This window comes from Egretta garzetta, unplaced genomic scaffold, assembly GCF_000687185.1.
Source record: "Egretta garzetta isolate BGI_Z169 unplaced genomic scaffold, ASM68718v1 scaffold56, whole genome shotgun sequence".
Lineage (NCBI taxonomy): Eukaryota > Metazoa > Chordata > Aves > Pelecaniformes > Ardeidae > Egretta > Egretta garzetta.
In genome coordinates, this window is record NW_009260182.1 from 6,486,923 (window position 1) to 6,509,431 (window position 22,509).

Genomic DNA, 22,509 nt, shown 5'->3' on the forward strand with positions numbered 1-22,509 from the left:
CTGCTCCCAGCCGAGGCAAATCCGCTGCCCCGAACGCGCCCGCACCCGGCTGCGGGGGCCCCTGCCCGAGCAGCACCGAAGGCGGGCAGGGAAGAGGTACCGAGCGGGCGTTTGGATGGCGCAAGGAAGAAGAGCGAGAGGAGCTCCAGCCGAAGACCATAAAGGGAGGGAACAGAAAACGCCTTTTAGTAACAGAACTTTAGGGGTGGTGGGGCTCTTTTTTTGTTTCTGTGTTGGTTTTGGTGGGGGGTTTTTGGGTTTTTTTTTTTAATGTCTACAGGTAGGGTGAGAGCTCCCTTAAAAGCGGCTCTTCCGTACCATCCATGTTAAAATACTCCGGAAACAGGAAATAGGTATCTGCAAAGCCAAGTTTATGCTACACTCTAATAATAAAAAAGTATGCTAGAATTGCTAAAAGCTTTAAATTCCTTAAGAGAGAACTTAATCCCAATCACAATACTTACAACTGGTAAATCATCATACAGGACATTGGTCAGTATTCTCTATCTGTATCATGAACAGCTTAAAACATGGGAATATTTTTGTTTTCCTTTGAAAAGTTAGGTCTTAAGACACTGCTGGGGTATGATCCAGAAGCACACCACGCTCGGTACAGGAAGGCTACTGCCCCCATGCCATCCCTGCCAGCTCCTCCACTTGCGTCCCGACAGACACCATCTCTGCAAGGCAAGTGCCACGCGCATCGGAAGGGGTGCTGCCACAAAAATGCCTGCAAGCACAATTTACTCCACATGATTAACGCACAAGATGCACAAGGCCCATCATTATCGCAGTGTATCAGTTCAGTAGCAGATTCTGGACATAATTACATTCTGTAGGAGAGTAATCTCAAAAATACTCTACAGCAAACTAAGTATTGTTGGATATTTAGCAATGATTGACTTGTGCTTTCATACAGACTTGTTATCAGCACACTGTACAATATCCATGTTCTAGGCTACAGGTGAGTTACACTGCCAGTTCACTCTGAACTTTATTTTTGCAATTAGCACCCTCCCCTCAAAAAAAAAGAAAAAACCCAACCAAAAACCAAAAAAACCCCACAACCCAAAACCCAACCCCCTGTGCAAAACAACCTACCCAGCTTCTCTGCTATCTTAACTCTGGAATAGAAGCTCTATTTCTCTGAAAAATTAAGACATTGTCACAAGGTAAGGGTAATACTTTCCAAAGTAAACCCAATCAATCTGACCCAAGCTGTCAGAGAAAATGGAAATCTTGCAAAATGAAAGTTCAGAAGGGGCAGAGAGTTAAAAAAACGTTCATCTAAGCAAAGTAACACTGAGATTAAACAGCACCTTTTGTCTGTTGACTCTTGTTGAATTTCTTATCACCATTCACTCTGAACAAGGGGAAAGAAAAAAAAAAAAAAAAAAAAAAAGACTGAACTTGGTCAGCAGAAGGTTGTAAAGGATCAATCAGCTAGACTTCAGCCCTTCCCATTTCCTCCCTCCCGCAAAATACAGGGTTTGGAAAAATAAGCAGTGTTTATTTACTAACAATGACATAAAATACATCTTAATATATTTTTATTTCTTTACAAATTAAAAGATGCATTGGAAAAAACAAGTGAAGAAAATGAAAGGTTCATTTATGATTTCATTTCCACCCCCCACCCCTCCCAATATTAATACTAGAAATCAGTATTTGTGGAAGTCTGTGGTTGCTGCGCCTTATATTCCTGGGAAGTTGTTTTTCCCCTCTGGTTAAAAATCCTCTAGATTTTTTGGTTGGAGGCAGTACACGGAGTAAAAAGTCAGCCACATTCATACAAAAACGCTGAGGGTTCTGTCAACTACATCTTGAAAGAGTTTCTCCATTACAATTTTCATACTCCCCTTTCTGTGTAGTGATGGGAGGGAAGACAAACTAGCAGCATCAGAAGAGAAATGGATTTATGTACATGCTACAGGGTACGCAACTAAAACCACAGCCAGATATTTTTCTGATCTTAACATGGACTTTCCTCTGAAATATCAAGCCCAGATAACACGTTCTCTAATCCACCCACATTCTTCCTTCCACTTTTAGTGCTGCTGGTAGCTTAAACTCCTGGGTATTGTAAGAACACTCGTTAAGTGTTCAGACTAAAATATACAACCCCCCTTTCAAAAGTGAATAAACAAAGCCCTTAGAATTCTGAATTTGATTTACACTCACTCCCTCTTTGCAGGAGTCTTCTCATCCACCCTTGCAGAATGGAGCAGCAGAGCAGCCGAAGTGGATGGATTAATCTGTCTGAGGTATTTTAGTTTAACAAACAGGCTTATAAAACTGTTTTGTGCAAGCTGATCATAGGTAGAATGGGGGAGGGCATAAACATCCAGTAATGAAACTCTTCACTATGGCCCAGATGCTTTCAATAACCAAAATCAGGTACTTGCAATACCTACTACAGTACAGTCTAAATCTTAGTTTTTGTATCCCCTTCCTTATATTCCAGGGTACAAAGCAGTCTTAAATTTGCATCAAATTCCTGCTTGTTTGCTATAATTCACAATAATATGCTTGCAAATGGCCACTTCCTTATCATCCAGTTCCTACACAGCCCCACATCACCTTGTTAAAAGTATTTTCTGCTTAAGGTTAAGAGGCTTTTGTTCCCACCACCATCTGGATAGAAAGGTAAGCTCTGCAGGAAGGGCCATGGAACATGGATCGAGTAGGACATTACGGAGCCGTGCAATGAGGAGCCACCACACACACACATCAGGAAGCACTGTCTCTACCCCTACACTGTTCAGAAGCCACTGATTGTTGCTCACTGAACTATAACTTACTCCATTATGGATCTGCACAGCAACGTATAGTACAGGGAAGATTGTGGAAAGAAATTTGCCCTGCTGCCTCCTGGCTTACCACTCATTTCCTTTTTCATGGATTTCTGGTTCAGACAGCCACACGATACATCTGTGCTCTGCAAAGTCATATTTCCCTCTTAGGAGGAGGGGACATGCAATGTTTGGCTGCTCCAGCTCCCATCACCTGACCTGCCTCTCATCCTCCCAACCTGCGCATCCTCTTCACACTTGGAGCATGCACACGCGCCCATACAAACACACAGCAACTACCAGAAGTTTTGAAGAGTTATCGCTTTTTCACCCAATGTTGAATCATGTACAGTGAACCAAAAAAAAACCTACATTCATTACGACAGGATTAGCGAGCATGGGGTGGAGGGGTGAACTCCTGCCAAGCACAGGAAACAATTTAGATACAAGTAAAAGACCTGGTATCAAAGGCCTTTTTTTTTTTTTTTTTTAGCCCTCACCAGGAAAATTTTTCATCTCTCATACAGGACTGGGAGAGGTTGAAAGGATTTCTGCTTATGCAATGTGTATTAAAAATTATGGAATTGTACAGATTTCTATGTTGTCCTTTTTGAGGGCGCTGGGCCTTCTGATCAGGTCATTAGTGGAGACTGAAATGTCACTGCTGAGTTCCAGCACCACTCCCTCCTCTAGCTCAGTAGCTGCCGAATCTCCTTGTGCATGTGACACAGGAAGTCCACGTATGAAGCCCCCCCACTCAGGCTCTTGTCCTCCACTAGAAAGTGTTTGAACAGCATTTCCAGCTTATCTTCTTGCTTCACAATTATTAACTACAAAAAACAAAACAAGAAAAAACCCAACAGTGAGTAGTTAGCAGAATTAATGTTCTTGGAAGAAAGAGCAAATAGCTAAATAGCTCAAAAATCCAAAGATAGACAACCAGAATCACAGCATACATGGCTTATGTGCTTTGACTTCTGTAACTAAGGTGGGTTATGTCTCAATCCTTTCTAAATAGAAGGAAAATACCATGCATATGGGTTTGCAGTAGTATAATAGGTCTGAAAAAAATTAGTTTTAGAACTACAGCAAGCACAGAACTCCAAAACTAGTAATAAAATTAATTTCAGATCCTTTACAACTTTATGGTTGAATCACATTTATGAGATCAGAAAGAATAAATTCAGCATTGCAGCATTACCAGGCATCACCTGCTCTGCTGAAAGGGAAGGGGATTTAAAGCTACAAATGGGGGACAACATTTTTACCTTCATGTAGCGGGATCTCTGCATTTGAAGCATGTCAATAATAGATCGTACTTTCTTTGAAAAGGGGTTTTCCAAGACAGGCAGAGTACTCTGGAATGAAAGATATCCAATCCTCATTAGTCATGCGAAGTAGAGCAACATTAAACAAAACTCAGTAGTTTTGTCATATTACTTAAGGGTAGAGATATGTCTACCCTCACTAACATACAATCGCTTTGATCTCAACTAGTTAAAAGAGAACATAACATGATATCAGAATTAAATGTTAATTATTTGTTCTATTTACATATTGGCTCTTCTCCTCACTGTCAGGGGAGATGTGGCTTGTCAAATAAAGCTAGGCAAAATCATGCCCAACATGCCCAGACTAGGGATTTTCACATACCAGTGCTGCTCTTGTTCCCAGTATGAAAAATGTAACACTATTTTCTCAACTTGCTTTCTCATTGTTTTAAGTTTTGGGCAACTATCACAGACACTAGCTCCCGCGCTGCCATCCAGCTCACCAAGGTGTTGCTAATCTGACTGAAGGATGACACTCCAAAGAGGTTCTGGATTAGGCCTTGCTGCACGTTGACTCCCACCCACACAAAGACGTTCAGCCCATTCTCCAGCAGGTATATGTCACCCTTGGAGAGACGTTCCTCTGAGTTCCGGATTGCTGCTGGCAAGGAGTCACTGTCAACATCTGCTTTGGTCTGGTTTAGGGTGAAATGAAAAAAAAAATAAAAATAATCAAGGTTATAAAACAAGAACATCTTATGAAGTCCTGAAAATTTCTGCCACTAAGACCCCGGTGGTTTTCTCCTTTCTAGGACTCATAAGACTGCAACAGCTGTGACTGCAGTATCATCTTCCTTCACTTAGTTTTCTTACTGAACACGACACAGAAGCAGATCAGAGACTCTTGGTCAGCAAAAGAGAACATAAGGCTCCTGAGAAATTACTGTCTAGTTCCAATATCGCCTCCTGAGGTAGGAATGTAATTAGTTGTTAGTGTTATTCCAGCAACTATGGTGCTGAAAAGTCAGAATAGTACGTGGACTTGCCCTGCAGTGATGAAAATTGCAAAGTTACAAGAAGCTTTAGGACTTTTAAAAGACTATGAAAGGGTCAAGTGTCTTCTTTGCCACTAGTCACATGCTCACAGCTCAGGAAAAAAAATCTGCCAGGAAATTCCCAAGCTGCAGCAACGCATCTATCACTGAATGGAATTAAGTGAAGTATCCCAACAGATGGCAGATCCCAAATCCTTCTCAAAGCCCTTTCCCTTGCTAAAATGTAAATGTCAGTCCTTAATATGAGTCAAGACAACAGCAAGTCTCAAGTGGTAAGAATATCCTGAATTACTTACCAGGGGCAAAAGCCTGGGATAAAAGAAAACATTTGTTTCTGCCACATCCATGGATGTGACTAACTGACGAATGTAGGCACGGTCATCCGTTGTGACCTCTGGACCAGGCTGAAGGACGTCACTCTTCAACACACAATTCAAGTACACAGGAAGCAGCTTCATGCATTCAGGGAGTATCAGCTACAAGACACAAGCAGACAGAAGTTGGTCAGCTGTCTTGCTGAATAAGCTTATGTTTGACAAAATGAGGCTTACATGAACCAACAAAGTGTGGTACAGCTGCGAGAAGTGAAAGCCGATAGTCTAATTATATCATGGACTCGCAACATAAAACTTTTCCCTGGAGCAGGCAGTGCTTCCTGGGCTCCAGACAGATGTCTAAGAAGCCATTCTCAGCTGCAGTTTTACTTGCAGTGTCAACTTCCCTGAGTCTTCTCTTTGCAAATTTCTGCTGAGCAAAGTAATTGACTTTTTTTGGAGTAGGTTAAGTAGGAAGCAGCTCTCATCACCTTTTAATACCTGAGCCTACAATTCAAGTAAAAGCATCAGACTTTACCTGGCCAGCAGAAGAGGGACTAGCACAGTTCTTTCGATAGCAAGCTAGGATCTGGGCACACTGGTTGATCAGTGCATCTCGTACAGTTTTTACCGGACTACTCAGAACTCCACGATATGCTGCACAGAAAGGGGAAAGAAATGGATGACTATCAAGTGATTGCTCATGAACAGTAAAAAACCCAACACCACTTCCACAAAGTCCATCTAAACAACTATTGTTTATGAAAGTCTTTTTCCCCCTCCCTTTCAAACTTGTGGGAAAGAGGACACATTCCTACTGAAGAGCTGAAGAAGCCCATTTACTCTGTTCTATTACATGTTCTTCAAATCTCTATCTCCTGTGTACTTTAAAATACACTTAGTCATACTTGAAAGCATGGGGTAGTATAAAAACTCCTTTTATAGCCTGGCCATCTTTCTTTAATGGACTGAAAACGGACTGTTTCTACATTTTAATGGTGATAAACATACGCAACTCTAAATCTCTGCTGGATTTGTAGGCTTCTACTGCAAACTAGAAAGGGTAAATAGGGTACAATGCATAAAAGTACGATATTTAACCCAGCTCTATGAGCAAAGGCCACTATTTCCTATTCCTGGAGCAAAATTCCAGAATGATTAAAGAATGAACTAAACCAGTCCAAAAATAAATACAAGGATGAATTCAGACAAAAAAAAATTAGACAAGAATTTGTATGAAGGATAAGCCTACACCCCCTATCTGTACCTCTTGTCCTAAGCAACAATACTATCATGACAGCTTTATGCTCTTTCCCATAAATGACTGAAGAAGTATCAGGATTGCCATCTGACATTTGATGCAAAGAGAATAAACGGGTGTCATTGGATGACAACAGGCATTTTAACAGCAGTTAAAGGTTGCAATTCATGTTACCATATTCACCCTTACCATATTTAGCCAAATAATTGATGAGCGTGTCTGTCTCACAGTTTCGATAGAGGTCAGCAAGCTGCGTGCAACAGTTTAAGGAGAGGTTGTGAATGCGGAGTCGTCGCTGTCCTGCGCAACTTGTATATAACAGAGCACACTGTAGGAGAAAAAAAATGCCAGGATGTAGAAAAATGAAGTCCTGCTACAATAAGAAAGGCAGGGTTTAAATATACTTCATTAAAAACTAGGACTCGGGTGCCTAAACAAATAAGACAATTACGTAAAAGACTTGCACAATAAGTTAAAATTATATGCTAAGAATCAGGGTCAATGAAAGATAACAAGCAGCAATGTTAGCAGTTTGTATTAAGGGAACTGGTCTTGGAAAATAGACTGTAGTTTGGAGCAGTCTAGGTCACCCTGAGAACAAGTATGCCAAAAAGTTATGAGTAGAGTAAGGGGCAGAAAGAAAGAACAAACAGTTCCTTGAAGGAGTGTCTAGTAACTCAGTTCAGAACGACCTCATCCTCTTTTGCAACTGGCACTCTCCCCTGCTGAGATCTGGTTCCCCCTTGACATAGTTTTGTTGACAATTCTAAATTGTCAAATCAATTCTTTCTCCTAGAAAGCCTACCCCCTCACCTGAAGGAGTGCACCACTGTCTTCACTCAGTTTGTCATCATGCTTGAATTCCACTGTGATTGTTTTATCACAGTCCAAACCTGCCATCTCTACATCAGTTGTGTTGCTCATATAGAAAGCTCCAAAAAAGTCAGTTGCTCGAATACCTGAAAAAAAGAAAAAAAACCCAACATAAACCACAATTTTAAACAGAATAACAAGACAGCCTTTGGAGCCCTGAAAATCCTGCCATCAGTGACGCTAAGTTATCTTGACATATTTCAGCAGGGATCTTTGCTCAGTCTTGAAAAAAGTCTTAGAATTTCAAAGCTTTAGGAGAACTTTTTGCACAGCCTAGTTTCACCATGTTTTAAATCAGGGAAATATCTGTTACTTCCCATATGACATGCTTGAAGCGGTCAACTTATTAAGACTCATTCATGCCAACACCCACCTGTGCTTGTGCGCACTCTCATTACAGCATCAAATCCCACTTCTTTCTGGACATCTCTTCTCAAGTCATTCAGGAACCTATCCTGGTCTGTCTCTGGCTAGAACACAAGGCATAATTCAAATTTCATACTCCCATAAACCAGACCTACTCCATAAACCATAAAGTAATTTAAAACTAGATACTATCTCCTGCAATCTTACTCTAAAAATCAGCCATTGTACAGGGCTCAAAGGTAACAGCATAGCTTTCCTTGGTTTTGTTATTAATAGAGATATTTTGTGGAAAGACATAAAGCTAACAAAATCATTTTGGTGAAAATCTTGAAGTTTCAGTAGCAATTTATTTCCAAAGAAGTACTTGTTCATTATTATTCACACTATGAACAATAATTCTTAACTAAACAATAATTCTTACTTAGATCAAATACCAATCTGAGTCAACACCACCCTTACCTGGAAATATGCATACTTATAAATGGAGCCTCCTGTATGGTAAGTTACTACACCCAGTGTTGCCACATCCAAATACTGGTTTGGAAATAGGAACAGATCCACACAGCAGCCCTGGGCCACACAGTCCTTGGCCAAGTTGTTGTAAAAGCTTGTCTGTGGTTGAAACAAAGTCTAAGGAAAGAAGTCATAAATGAGATCAGAAGTTTGTGGTAAGAAAAGGAAAGTGAGATCCAGTTTATAATCCCAGTCAATACGCTTTTATACTTTAAGTCTTTCTTCAGGGAAATTACGATCATATAAATTCTTCCTGACCCTGCCTTTGAAGAACTGTTGAATATTACAAAAGTTACTACACATCTTGCTTTAATTGTAAGCGCAACACATTTACTTTAACCCAGCTATAGCATTTTATCCTGTATAAGTATCTAGATCTGTCTCTTCTTGTTCTCATACCAAAGCTATCCTTACGATGTCAAGTCTACATAGCTATGCTTAAGAACAGAAGATAAAAGTGTAATATTAAAATATGTTAGCTGGGATGGTTACATTATGTGCTACCCTTGTAATTTTTTTAATGTTGCTTCAGAGTTATTTTATCTCACAAAGAGTGTAATATAGACCTGTAATGCAAACACCATGTAAATCATTATTACCTTCTCCTTATCTGTGTTGATCAGTTTCTTATCATCCCTGTTCTTTAACTTCCCTGGGGCTTCTGCGATGGGCAGAGAGGTGTGGAAAATGAAGAGCTTGCCAGCACACTCAGCTGCCTGCAGGAAAGCAAGCGCAAAAGCGGAGGTTAGAAACATTTATAAAAATTGTAAGGGAAACTGTGATTCAAGAACAAGTGTTCAAGCATCGTCATTGCTTCACTTCTCTATGTCAGGAAGGCACTCTGTCAGACACATAGGCTCAGTATCACTTGGTTACTTCAGTGGTAATCCAACACAGGGAGCACAGCTTACTGGTCAGTTACAGAATCAGCTCTACTGGACCTGTGCTAGTTCCATGGCAGGGAGAAAAGGACTGTCTCCAAGAAAACACAGAGCAGTATGCAGGACTCAGCTACAACAGGTGACACACAAATGTCTTAGATTGCTTTCTTCTCTGACTTGCAGCTACAGAGTTTGAGAAAGAGAGTCACAGAAATGGCAAAGGATTTTGTAATCGAAGCTTCAACAGATCACGGATTTTAAATCAATAATAAAATAATTTTAAATCAATAATAGCCAATGGTTAGTAGGTTATTTTCTCTGACACATGCAGTAAGTAAACAATCAATTAGTAATTTATATTATTTCTTGATTGAACAATTGTCATGAAAACTGAGTTTAAGAGAGACTTCTAAGGACTTACATGACAGACAAATAGAGCTACATGAAATTTTGGATAGAATTATACAGGCAATCAATTTGATCAGTACATACAAGTCAGAGTTAGATCATGCATGTAATTATCTGGATGAAGGACTGCTGGAATGGAAGAACTTTAGGAAAGGTTTACTTGGTTAGCACATTGTTGTAGGCAACTTCAACAGATTGCATTCTCTCCTTCTATTTAAGGGTATACCAGAGCTTTAAGCACAGGATTAGAAAGACACCACGTTACAGAATTCCTCAATGAGGCATGACAGGCTTCAGCACTTGGTTTTAATGTTGGAGGGTCTCTCTCTCTCTTTTTCTCCCCCCCCCCTCTAGATTCTATAAACTGTTCAAAACAAACCCCAGCCAGGTAATTGACATTAAGCCACGTCTTGTGCTTTGAGCACAAATTTTTTAATAAAAAAATTGGTTAGAGAACAGATAGATAACTACGTAGAATCAGAGGTACATGCACTTGAAGAATGAGCCAAGTAATCCCTACACACAGCGCATCTACCAGAAGGAGTCTTACGAAAAGCTTTAGAATTGCCATCATAGTGTGTGTTAGCAGAATATGAACTTCAGAGTACTCAGACTGAAAACAACTTGCCATGACAATGCATTTACTAACCTTCAGCGCCTCCAGCCCTGCTTGAATCACAGGTGCAAAAACAGTTTCTGTTTCTCTTGTGTCCGCAAACATTTCTGGAATCTGATCCAGCAAACTAGCAAAGAACATGAAAAAGGAGGAATTAATGATTCCATTTAATTGCAAAAGCCACCCTACTAAAGTTGATAACCTATGAGACCCAGATGGAATAAACGGAAGTCCATAATGTGTCTGTAAATTTGCATAAATTACAGCATTAGCATCTCATCATTTATCTGTGAAAAAAAATGATGCTTTGTCATTCTTCATTGGCTTCTCTCATCCATATCCTCAGTCCTTGCTGGATAGCCTCAACTAATACCTACTCCAATAGCTCTCTTTTGTATTCCTGCTCTTTTAATATATTCCAATATATATTGGTAAGCAAACTTATTAGGAAAGACTAGTGACTCTTGGCCTCTGTTTGCCAAGCATCCTCTGTATTATTAAAAGATTAATAGGTTTAATCCATAGTTTTTTATTTATGCATGCTAATGCACTACAAAACAGACTAGGCATTTTCTTTAAAAAACATGCAGTGCCAGGTCTAGTTCCCAATATGTAATTAGCTACAACACCATAGTTTAATTACAGTTCAAATATCATGTTAAATAGTTTGCCAAAACTTTTCTAATTTCTCTCTCTTTCCTTCTAGATTTTACCTTCTCTATCCCACTCATTCAATTTTCTCCACAGAACCAAAATTAGACACCACTGTTGTGTCAAGTTACAGTTATTTAGGCAGTTGACTTAAAGACAGCGATTCAGTATTCTACGACTTTCACTCTGCATCCTTCTAGTTGTGTTTCGGTTTGTTTGGTTTTTTTTTTTGCTTCTTCACAGAAATGCCCTTGTGCGCTAAATCCCCTTATATATACCCTCTGCCAAGATTGACTGCAAGCCAAATAGACCCTTACCCTATGTATTTTCCCATCCTACGTTGCCAGCTTAATCTCAAAGAGTATAGGAAGTTAAAACACATGGAGTGACTTCTAGATGACTAACATGACAAATAACCATGCAACACTTGAATCTACCAAACAACAAGTTTACTACACACATTTTAAATCAATTTCTATTACCTGGCAATAACTGTCCTGGACTCGTTCACATTCACCAGAAAACCATCGAGGAGTGGCACAAACATATCTGCCACATCCGAGACAACCATCATTTGCGGCTGTGCCAGTGAGCTCTTCACGTTATAGAAGTGTAACACTTTGTTGTAGGTGACAAAGCCTACTCGAATAGCTGATTCTTCCATGTTGCCTTCCCTGTAAGAGACATACTTGCCTTCACATCTAAGTATACAGTGAAATCATTACACAGAACCCAACACAATAAAGAGATAAGGAAAAAATGAAAGGAAGGAAAATTTATTTTCACCTAGAAATGTACCCAGAAAGATGTTCTGCCTGGCCTTTTTCTGAAGAAAAGCTTGATAGGATCATTAAATAATGTTTTAATTTCCAGCTTTTTTTAAAGGGAAAAGTGAGAGTTTACTGTATTTTGACTGGCTACAGTAGTACACAATATACCTACCTGGGCAGGTAATCTAGGAGTGACTTTAATTCCTCACATATTAGCCTCACTAAGCCACTCTTCACAGCATTGTAAGACACATCAATCATGAAAATGAAAGCAGGTGGACTGGGAAACTTGTTATTCTGTGGAAGAGAGGGAAGAAACCACATTATGGCCATGTAACGCGGCCCATGTAACAGCTCTGTAACACGGACAAATGAATGCTGGTCAAAACTCTAATAGCTTGCTTTCATGTACTTTTCTACTCATGAGCAGTCATCATTCCTTCAGATCATTCTCCCATCCCTGCCCAACTAACAGACATGTAAACACGCTGTGCTTGAAATGGACTGGCGTTATGTGCCCTAGACTGATTTTGCCATTGCTCAGTGGAGAACAGGCCAGTGGCAACTAAATCATCCATTTACATGATTAGGCCAGATAGGGAAAGTAGGCAGGGAAGTTTTCTGCTAGTTCTCAAGACTTTGGAATCTGACCCGACTTCTTATAGGTGATTTCATCAATATAAAGCAAAACATTTTCCTCCTTGGGAACTGCAGCCTTTCCCTTCTACTTAAATATCAGGTTTGCTTTGGGAAAGAAAAACTTGTTTCAATCAAGTTTTCTGAAATTTATGGGTCATACTGGAAGGTGCACACAGAACAAAAGCAAAACAGAACTTTCAAGAAAGCTGGGAGAAATCACATCTCATTTGATTTAAAAATGCTTCTTATGCTGTTAGAAGCAAGATAATTGTTTTTTACCTTAACTTGAATTAAAGCTCAGGCCTCAGAAGGTAACGAGTATAAAGTTGCAACATTTAGGCATTTATTTTCCCAGCATTTGTTTCAGCAGAGATATAAGTTGCTTTAATAAACACCTTGCACATACTTTTCTTATTCCTTAAAAGGTAATTATTATTTAAACCTTTAATTTAAACGTGATCCAGCTCTGACTACATATTTCCACACTATTCTTGTGTTTTTAACCACTATTTGAAATTGAAGTTCAATAGGTAAAGTCTGTCTGAGGCAAGAGGTGGCACATTGCATAGTTACAACTGTACTTTTCTTGAATCTCTCCTACATTCTCCTTCTGCCCCAAGGACTACTGCAAGAGAGTCCCTCCTGCAGAATTGCTAAGGTAACAGCAGCTACACCTGCTTATATAGCTCCAGAAGAGAACGAGAAAGGCAGCTATGACAAAACTATATTATGTCATGTGTGATCAAGACTTCCTCTACTTTGGGAAGTAAGCAGACAAGCACATTATCTTACACAATGAAGTGGGTTGGATTAATGCTGTTAATTATCTCTGCCAGCTAGAAAGCAGCCCCAGACAATTCATGTCATCCTTGCTTTTAGGAAAGTAGTCTTTTTATTTAAAAGCAAACCAAAATACAGTAATAAACACATAATACTGTACCTTGCAATAGTCAACTGTTGCTAGAAACTCATAAGACCCCAGTGACAACTCAGGTCGATCATAGAAGTCTACTCGCTTTCCAGTATGATCCAAATGCTGGAAGTAGTGAGGTGGCACTGGGGAAGGAAAAAACATTAAGTTCAGTGACACACCCATGATCAACACTGTGACTAGAGCACTAACATGAGAACAGCTGTTTCAAATAAAACTCCAGGAAAGCCAGCTAACACTGTGCTAGCACGCAAGTACTACTAAAAATATTCGTGCAACTTAAGAGCATCATTAAAGCCAAGAAATACAGACAAACTACTTCCAGTTTGTCTTATGCACCAGGTGGCACACTGTATAGTCATCATTGTGCTTTTCCTGAATCTCCTTTACATTCTCATTTTATATTTCATATCAGAAATATCACTACAACACGCTCTTAGGATTCTTCTGAAGGATTTAGTCCAAACGAAAAATATAACAATCTTTTACAAGTAGTAACAAATGACTTACAACAGAGTTTGAGGCAAACTACAGGCTACAAAATTACTGACTCAATTCAGGCTTACCAAAAGACAGAGCTCCTTATTTTGCCAAGTGAGTTAGCTTTTTCCTCCCCTTCCCATGCTGCACAAGAGTAAAGCCTTCTAGGCACTCTTGGGTGGAGAGACTGCCATAATCCTTTTGTCAGAATAGACAGGGTACTTCTTACAGTGGTTTGTAAAGCAGTAAGAAGGAGGAACCAAAAGTGTGACTACATGCCCACTGCCTGGTACTTTTGTGCTGGTACCAGGTATTGGAAGGTAAAATAACAGTTAAGCTAAGTTTTCGCCTACAAAAGTCAGCTGAAAAAAAACAAAGAAAGCATTTTTCTTGTTCCCCAAGGATTGCCATAACAGAAAGTCCCTCCTGCAGAATTGCTAGGGTGACAAAATGTATTCCAGCTATAGCTGCGTATATAGCTCGAGGGGAGAATAAAATGAGATTATTTGTAATGATAGTATTCATCACCTTTAAATTATTCTAATCAAAGTTTCAACAGGTCAAAGGAAAACAAAGTGACATCATTACAACTATATATATATATATGCACCTATCACTCTTCTCCTCTCCAAGTACACATCCAGTACAAGCTAATTACCTGATTGTTTCTGCAGAGAAAAACAGAAATTGTTCTCAAGTATTAGGTAGAACTACACTGTATTTTCACAGCACTGCTTTCATCAGCAGTCTCTGAGCATCCCTCCCTTTTCTGCCCCTGCTCAGCTGTTACAGGTACAGCCATTCATATAATTGCTGAATAAGCAGGGACAGGGAATGCATGCAGGCTGAAAATCACCAGACAAACAAGTTTTTTTAAAGTTGGCCACTTCTAACCCCTGTCAGCTTCCCATTTTCATTTGTACATACAGTTGTACAGTATAACTGAGGAGGGAGGAACAAACAGTCCATTAAAAGCCATCAGTGCTACCAAATGAAACACTCAAAACATAACTGTAAGGTTCGTTGTACCTTACGTTCCACTGTGCCTTCAAAACAAATCTATGGTTGTCATGCTATGAGCTGCACATAGTGACTTCTGTTAAAAGGAAGCATCTTTTATATTAATTTAGAAGAGCAACTAAGATGAACTGGCATATATTGAACACTCCTATTCAGCTGTAGCAGATTTAGCTGCAATCTCATCTCTAAGCAGTATTTAAAAGGGCTTTGTGAACAAAGAAAAAAAAAATCCTAACTCATGCTACTGACTTGATGTACCTCTCAGTCTGTCATAGAAAAAATTAAGTTTGAAATAGCCTAAGAAAATAACATAAATATTTTTTCAAATCACCATACATTATGCTACAAATATCACATGTTAAAAATTTGGTACAATAATACTGCAATGCATAAGTACCTACTTAATTTGAATATAATTTCAGAACTGAGCACTGAACATGTTTTATAATAATTTTTTTACAAGACTAAACACACATTAAAGCACAGTATATATTATATATGATCACAACATGATAAAGATTTATTTGCTTGCATCTTGTTCAAAGATCACTCTAACAGCATCTAGAGACCAATTTCCAGAAGAAACCTTACCCTCAGTGACACAGCTGCAGAAACAGCACTGGAACCTCCTTCCACCCTCAATGAATTGCATAAAAGGGCACATGTAAGCCTTGCACCTATTACATCGGACGGGGCCAGATTCTCCATGGTCTACCAAGTAAGGAAGGGCCTGTGGAAGCAGAGAAAAAAGAAAACCAAACAAAACAAAACAGAAAAAAGGTCACATGATGATGAGAAAGAAGTGACCACAGATACTGCAGAGCTTAAAACGATCTCCTGTACGCTGTATAGGATTTAACATTTTGGCAGCTGTGGGAGAGAGTGCAGGGGGCAGGGGAAGCCTGAACAACTATTTCGTAAATGCTTTTCAACTCAAGCTCTAGCACAGCACTTCTTTGTGGGCTGCAGTCATTAATGGGCTATCCCACTTAGACACAAACAAGTACTTCTGCATGCTGCTGCACTACCTTATATAGCAGCCTGCCTGAGGAGCATGAGCTCTAGCAGGAGTACCACGCTGCACAGCACCGATGTATCCCAAGTGAACACAAGAGACTGACGCCATGCAGAGAATGGCTGTGATAACCTCAATGGGAGCGAGCATACAATTTACATTTCACCACAGGTTGGGTGTTTTAAAAGCAATTCTTCACCCACTTACATTCTTGCCTTGTAAAAAACAAGCTTTTTGACAAAATAGAAACCAGCATTGCATTCCTTATATTCAAGAACATAGAGCATCAAGACAATCTTAAAAAATTTCAGCTGGTAAGACTTATTTTTGAAGTCCACCATGAAATACAGTATACCCATAAGTTCTGTTTGTCTTGACCCCATTGTATAGCAAGTCCTCAAAACTGTTATGTACTGATACCATTTTTGAACTATTACTGATAATATATTCTTTTCGCAGCCAAACCAGAACAAGATGCTTGGCAACTTCTGCAGCTTCTCAACCTCAGAACTAGCAGGAAGCACTTTAAAATTATTAAGAACTCATGCAAGCTACAAGCTGCATTCATAGTTCAAAGCACCTTTCATAACTAAGAATCTAGCTCAGAAGAAAGTTTAACTACTTCCTTTTAAATTTTCTGACACTAAAGGTGTCCGGTCTTAATTCTCTCAGTCACCCTAAACCTCTGATCATGTTTAAAAGACAAGATATTCACATTGAGTAGGAGTTGAGCAAATGCTCCAGTCACTTTCTTCCTCTTCATGCCACAGATGTGTCACATCTCTCATTCAACTCCACTAATCATTTGCTGACAATACAACAGTTTTGCAGCCAGTGTTTCTCAGCTCCTACCGCCCAGGCTGACCTCCTCAGAGGAAACAAAAATTCAAGTTTTCTGATTGCCAGGCAATGTTGGTATTACACTTCCACACAATAAGCTTTTTTCCTCAGCCTCTCCCCCAATAACATGCAGCACAAGGGTGCTGTAAATATGCAGTGCTATGCATAACTTGTCACTAAATGCTTTCTCCCAAAAGGCACAGAGATACTTCTTTCTGAAGTCTCAAGCTTTGCTTTCTGAACTGTGCATTAACTTAGGTAAAGGTCGTGTATCTGGCAACCAGGTGCTGAATTTTCATATATTCCAGATTTATCCGAATGCTGTATTTTCATGAGACATCCTCTCATTACTGATATGTTAAGCTTTAGCTCTATTTACAGTCTTATTGCTCTGAACAGCTGAGCCTTCATCTGTTGGAAGGGCCCCTCCACAGGGAGTTTGCCCTTGCCATAAAGAACTTTCCAATGCTAGAAGCTGACTAGTCTCCAGGGCAATTTTCCAACCCTAGCCATGTTTTTTCTGGATATCACAAGTGTTTGTTCAAAGCATAAATACACCAGGAGACCTAACAACTATTTGTTTGTAAAGCTTCTCTAAAAATGTGCAGCTCCACAAGCCTTCAGGTTTCTCAAGTAAGACTGCACTCTCCTATTGTGCTCCTTTTAAACTCCAGCCACAATACAGCAATACAGGAATTAGTCTCACAACTCAGTTTTATCACAAATCAATTATCAAAATGCAAAGCATAGTTTAGGAACATTAATGAAATGCAAGAGGAAAAAAAACACCCTTAAAAGCCCAGAGGATATTCCTTTCCTCAGCAGATATTAAACTTAACAGGGCACAAATACTGCAAACATATGCATTCAAATTTAACAAGCATATTTGTCTTTATGCCACTGCTCCAAGCAGGCTAACACTACACAGTAGCCAGAGTATTTAGAATATTTTATATAATTTCTAGCTCTGTAATATTCTTGAAGCTGTCATGCAACCAGGCAGCAGGTAAAAGGCTAGCGAGCCACATCCTACACTCAGAAGAAAGTGCTGCACAGAGCAAGGGCAGAAATGCAAGTGCAGCTCAGCAGTGCCCAGTACTCAGCCTTGTGCTATGCATGTACATGCACATTAGACAGCTTAACCAGTGCTGCTTGATACATTCCTATCCAATTCCACAATTTGACATCCTAGAAAAAACATCAGCGATTAGTAACCACTTAAATACTTTAGGCCAAGAAAGAAATTGAGATTAACTGGAAGCGTACGCATTTGTGACCATCTTAGTATTTTGGTCACAGTGCGTGACAGTTACTGCAAAAAACCTTAATATTTTGATAGCCATGGTAATTTCAATGTTTTGAACACAGCATTCTTCTACCTTACAGATCTCTACCTCACATTTGTAGGAAAATCAATGTTTACTTAGTCTTCATTACCTAAACATTCCTTCTCAACATATCTGTCAAATGTTGACATGTAATAGCATTCTCCTGACGAGTTCAGAGTGCATACAGTGCATATGTAACTTTGCATACAGTTCTCACCTCCTCTGGGGGTAGAGTAGCCAGCGGTTTTATGACAGCAGCTAGGGGAACTTGGGACTGTTTGGCCATATCTGAGGTGCAGGGAATATTGTAAGAGGTGCATCGTATGTAGCGGGGGCTTGCGTTACCTGGGGACCAAAGAAAAAATCCCCCCAAGTTTCAGTACAAGTTAAGTTTATATTCAAGAACAAAAATAAGGATACCTTCAGTTGTGTTATTAAGCCAGAGACTAATGTTCCTAAACAATCTATTAATTTCAATCTATGCAAAACTTGAATTCCAAACAAAATGCCTCTTTATGATTAACTATGTATAATAAAAGCCCTTAACTCAAAACAAATGAACATGACTCCATATCAACTTAAACCTCTAAAAAGGCATTCTTGTTTCACTCTTTTGCAGACTAAAACGTATTATAGGCAGAAAGCTCAACTCAAACATTTCTACTGTTTTGATTTTGTAATTATGACTGAAGAGTAAAGCACTTGATTGTAGAATCAGATTCTGAAGTTTTCAGGGAGCTTAAAATCTCAAAAAAAGCATGGGAAATTAAAAGATTAAATATCCTTTCTCTATGAAGCCCATGGACCAATTAACATCCCACTCACAATCTAAAAAAAAATACAGTTCCCAGTCCAATTCAAATGATAATGTTAGTAAATTGATATAGCTCTACAGAGGCGGCTTCATTTGCTGCTTTCTGATATCCCTGCTAATGCTGGTCCCAGGTACCCACCTTGGAAAATATTTTTTACCTGCGAATTGGTTACTAGCTACCAAACAATCAGAAGAATCTAAATTGAGATCAGTTCAACACAGGACTGAAGCTAAGCTTCCATTGGCAAAACATACATCCCTAGACACTGAAATAATTCCTCAAACTTTTCCTTTAAAGACATAGACAATTCTGTCCCTGACTCTTTGGGATTTGTGTTTTCTTCATTTGTTTAGGAAAACAAAAATATTTTACCTTGATCCTTGACCAAGAAATTCGTAGTAACAAGAGGTGGGACCTGCCCTCTCACTCCAGTGACAAATGGTTCTGACCCACGGTTACTTCTGTCATCTTCAATCACTTGAATCTATGATGGAAAACACCACATTAATATTTGGAGGCTTGGTTTCAAAGTACTATAAAATACAAAATTTGTAAGGCAGTGAAAAGGGGACCTGAGGTAAACATTACTATCTTTAAAAATAAGAAGTCTAAAGCAGGTAAGTTTTGTCAAGCAGTCACCTCTCAGTTTGATTTCAAATAGTACTTAAAGACTAACAATAAATTACAAGTTGCAAATAGTATTTTTCCGAAGGATTTTGAGTAGTAGCATATTTTGTGTTTTAAGGCCTGATCTGAACTCATAAGAGCTAAACACAGATCAAGAAAAGAATTTTTGGTAGTATTCCCCTGTATAGTGGCCCTAGCCAAACTAGAATTAGAAGCTTCTGTAAGCCTCAGGGTGAAGCTCCATAGATAACCTGGCTTTTCTATTCTGTTCCCACTGTTTTCATAGTATGTGTTTATTTCTAACCACTGTAACTCTGACCTAAAGACAGATGCTGGCAAGCTCAGGTAGAAGTCTTCATTATTCCATGGTGCTCAAGAGTTTATGACTTGAATTCTGGGGATGTGGAAAGTGAAGTTGCAGTAGACTTGTCAATCAATCAAGCTTAATCTTCACAAAGCCAGTAAAAATATTAAATGTCTTAGTATTTCAAATTCTTCATTAATGCAAATATGCTTAAGATAACGGAAATGCATTAAACAGTTCTACTTGACTAAAATATCCACTGACATTTGCATAAGATATGTATATATGTAGTTCTATACAATTTTAACTACACTTCCATACCGGTGCCTGAATGAAAGCATTAAGGCTAGCAATCATTCTTCTGATTTTATTTTGCCACAAATCTCACATGCCTTTCCTTAAATTGTAAAATGCAGAAGTCTGCACAGCAGAACTGCTACCCTCTCGCTAAGAATTCCAAGTTGCCAGCAGAAAACCTCCTATAGCATCAGACAGAGACTACTCTAGAATAAATCTAGTCCACAGACTGATTGACACTGCTGATCTCGCCCCTGATACCTGTTATATGACCAACTTGGGTAAATGGGGAAGAAGTGATACGAGGGTAACAAAGTAAAATGTGGTTTTTTTCTTCCAACCCAAAAGGTAGCTGCTTTTTTCTTTCTTTATGTAAGATTCTCTACACATAAACACTAAATTTTAAAATTCAAAATTTAATGGTTATGTATGAGCACAGATAATGAGAGAATGTTTATAGCTCCCCATGCCTCATGTTAATCTACTAGAAGATTTATATAAGGAATTAACGTCAAAACAAAACCATTCATCTGCAATTTAGAACTTCAAAGCATTAGCCCACTACTGGTATATCAACAAGAACAGTAATCAAATTCTACTCAAAACTGGTAGAAAACATGGCTACAAAGGCTCATGCTGTGCGTATGTTAACACAAGACACACATTGTATGGACAATGATACTGAAGGCTTACACTGAAAATGCCAGTTGGAATCTGATGAAGGAGATATTCTAAAGATCAAAGTGAAGGGGAGACATTCTTCATGATCTGTTTCTGAAACAATCTGCTTTCTATTGCCTCACCACTCGCCACAGAAGAGAAGATTTTAACAACCTCTTGTGTAAATGTTACTCATTTTGATAAGGCAAGCAGAAGACAGCAAGGAAAGGGTAAAGAATTAATGATGGAGGGTTAGTGAGGTGAAGTTCAGGTTTCAGGCATGCACAGATGGTCACCAACACACAGACTACAATTGACATATATACAGCACTTACTGGACTAGGAATTGCATCTGGGTCTATTCTGTGCCTGGGTTTCTGCTGGGGTGGCAGCTCATTAAGTTGCTTTTTTAAAAAAAATAAAAAGTAAGAGTGCCACAAAAAAAAAAAAGAAAAGAAAAGAAAAAGAAGAAAAGAGAATAATAAAACAAAAAGTAACATTGTTACTTTTTTCTACCCAAACCTGTAGCACTGGACTTAGATACATTTGGACATTAGGTCATGCAACAGGAAACATCAGCTTCTGCAGCATACACAGATTCCAAAACTAGTCTTGCCAGGATATTGCGCTTGGGCTCTGAACACACTGCTAACAGAGGTGTGGCTCACGTGCTCATTTTGGTTAGAAATTGGGGATTTATGCTTTAAGAACATGCTAAAATGAAGGCAATTGACACAAGCCATTTGAGATCTCATTTAGTGGAAGAGAAGAGAAGCAGACAAGCAATCAAAAACTTCTTATACTCCATGAAAAAAATATGCTCACAAACTTTACATAAACCTGGAGTTTAAACAGATATTCTTTTCTGAATAGCAGTAACTTCTGAACAACACCAGTCTAGATGTAAGATGTAGTTTTGAAGTAAACTGATTGCACTGCCCTAGAAAGGTTTCCCATTATCAAATGACTGTGGCCCTTTGAAACAAAAACAGAACAGCATCAGCAGCAGTGGAACAATACTGCCAGGCTTAATATTACTCATCATTGCTAACCATCACACATTGCTGCTCATCCTTTCTCAGAACCTCTATTCTGAAAGATAATCCCAATTTGAGAAGTTGTCCATATTTGACTGAAGTAGTGTCATGACTTAATGACCCAAAAAACCCACTAACCATCTTTTTGACAGATTACAGGAAAAGGGAAAGGAAAAGCACTATGATGATCTCCTATTAACCATACTTTAAACTTGGACCATACAGTTCATAGATTGTCATCTCAAAACCTGAAATTAGCTCACTTTGGAGAGCCATTAAGCAAGAATCCAGAAATGGAGAAGCAAGCTTAATCAAAGCCCTCAAGGATTCTCAAAATGTAACATAGTACAGAAAAAGACCCGAGGAATTAGAGCATTGATTTGCATATGCTGTGCCTTTCTTTAGTCACTAAGGAAGATAATGCTTCTGGGCTTATTCATAACAAAGACTGAAGCTGGATAGACAAGAGAAAATAAGAAGGAAAACAGACTGATGTTCTTTGGAACAAGAAGCCTGTTTTTAGCCTTGGTCTTTGTCAGTTCTGTTTTATGTAAAGACACTACGGAAGAGTTCACACTGGTAAGAACAAAGTAAGCTTACAGGGCTAGGAATGGAATCTGGATCCAAGCGTTTTGGTGGAGGTGGTGGTCCGGGTTGACTTCCATAGTTTGGCGTTCCTGGATAGGCTCCTCCATAGTTTGGTTGGGGAGCCCTCACCTGCCCAAAGGAACCTTACAAGAAAGGG

At 39.1% G+C, this 22,509-nt stretch overlaps 1 protein-coding gene across 3 annotated transcripts in view; it reads right to left on the minus strand.

Annotated features, from left to right (window-relative positions):
* Positions 1 to 1,608: 1,608 nt before the first annotated feature.
* Positions 1,609 to 22,509, minus strand: part of SEC24C (SEC24 homolog C, COPII coat complex component) — a 31,546-nt gene continuing 10,645 nt past the window's right edge. For 2 of the 3 annotated variants that reach the window (XM_035897276.1, XM_035897275.1), the window contains 19 exons: positions 22,365 to 22,495; positions 21,063 to 21,131; positions 19,212 to 19,323; positions 18,242 to 18,369; positions 15,433 to 15,571; positions 13,351 to 13,466; positions 11,944 to 12,068; positions 11,484 to 11,675; positions 10,384 to 10,477; positions 9,045 to 9,161; positions 8,392 to 8,562; positions 7,940 to 8,036; positions 7,507 to 7,652; positions 6,883 to 7,021; positions 5,971 to 6,089; positions 5,415 to 5,594; positions 4,567 to 4,758; positions 4,061 to 4,150; positions 1,609 to 3,622 (listed from right to left, as the gene is read on the minus strand). In XM_035897276.1, the coding sequence (XP_035753169.1) occupies positions 3,482 to 3,622; positions 4,061 to 4,150; positions 4,567 to 4,758; positions 5,415 to 5,594; positions 5,971 to 6,089; positions 6,883 to 7,021; positions 7,507 to 7,652; positions 7,940 to 8,036; positions 8,392 to 8,562; positions 9,045 to 9,161; positions 10,384 to 10,477; positions 11,484 to 11,675; positions 11,944 to 12,068; positions 13,351 to 13,466; positions 15,433 to 15,571; positions 18,242 to 18,369; positions 19,212 to 19,323; positions 21,063 to 21,131; positions 22,365 to 22,495 (2,498 nt within the window). In that variant the 3' untranslated portion in view covers positions 1,609 to 3,481. The remainder of the gene's footprint in view (positions 3,623 to 4,060; positions 4,151 to 4,566; positions 4,759 to 5,414; positions 5,595 to 5,970; positions 6,090 to 6,882; positions 7,022 to 7,506; positions 7,653 to 7,939; positions 8,037 to 8,391; positions 8,563 to 9,044; positions 9,162 to 10,383; positions 10,478 to 11,483; positions 11,676 to 11,943; positions 12,069 to 13,350; positions 13,467 to 15,432; positions 15,572 to 18,241; positions 18,370 to 19,211; positions 19,324 to 21,062; positions 21,132 to 22,364; positions 22,496 to 22,509) is intronic. The other variant, XM_009642000.2, reaches the window with a different exon arrangement.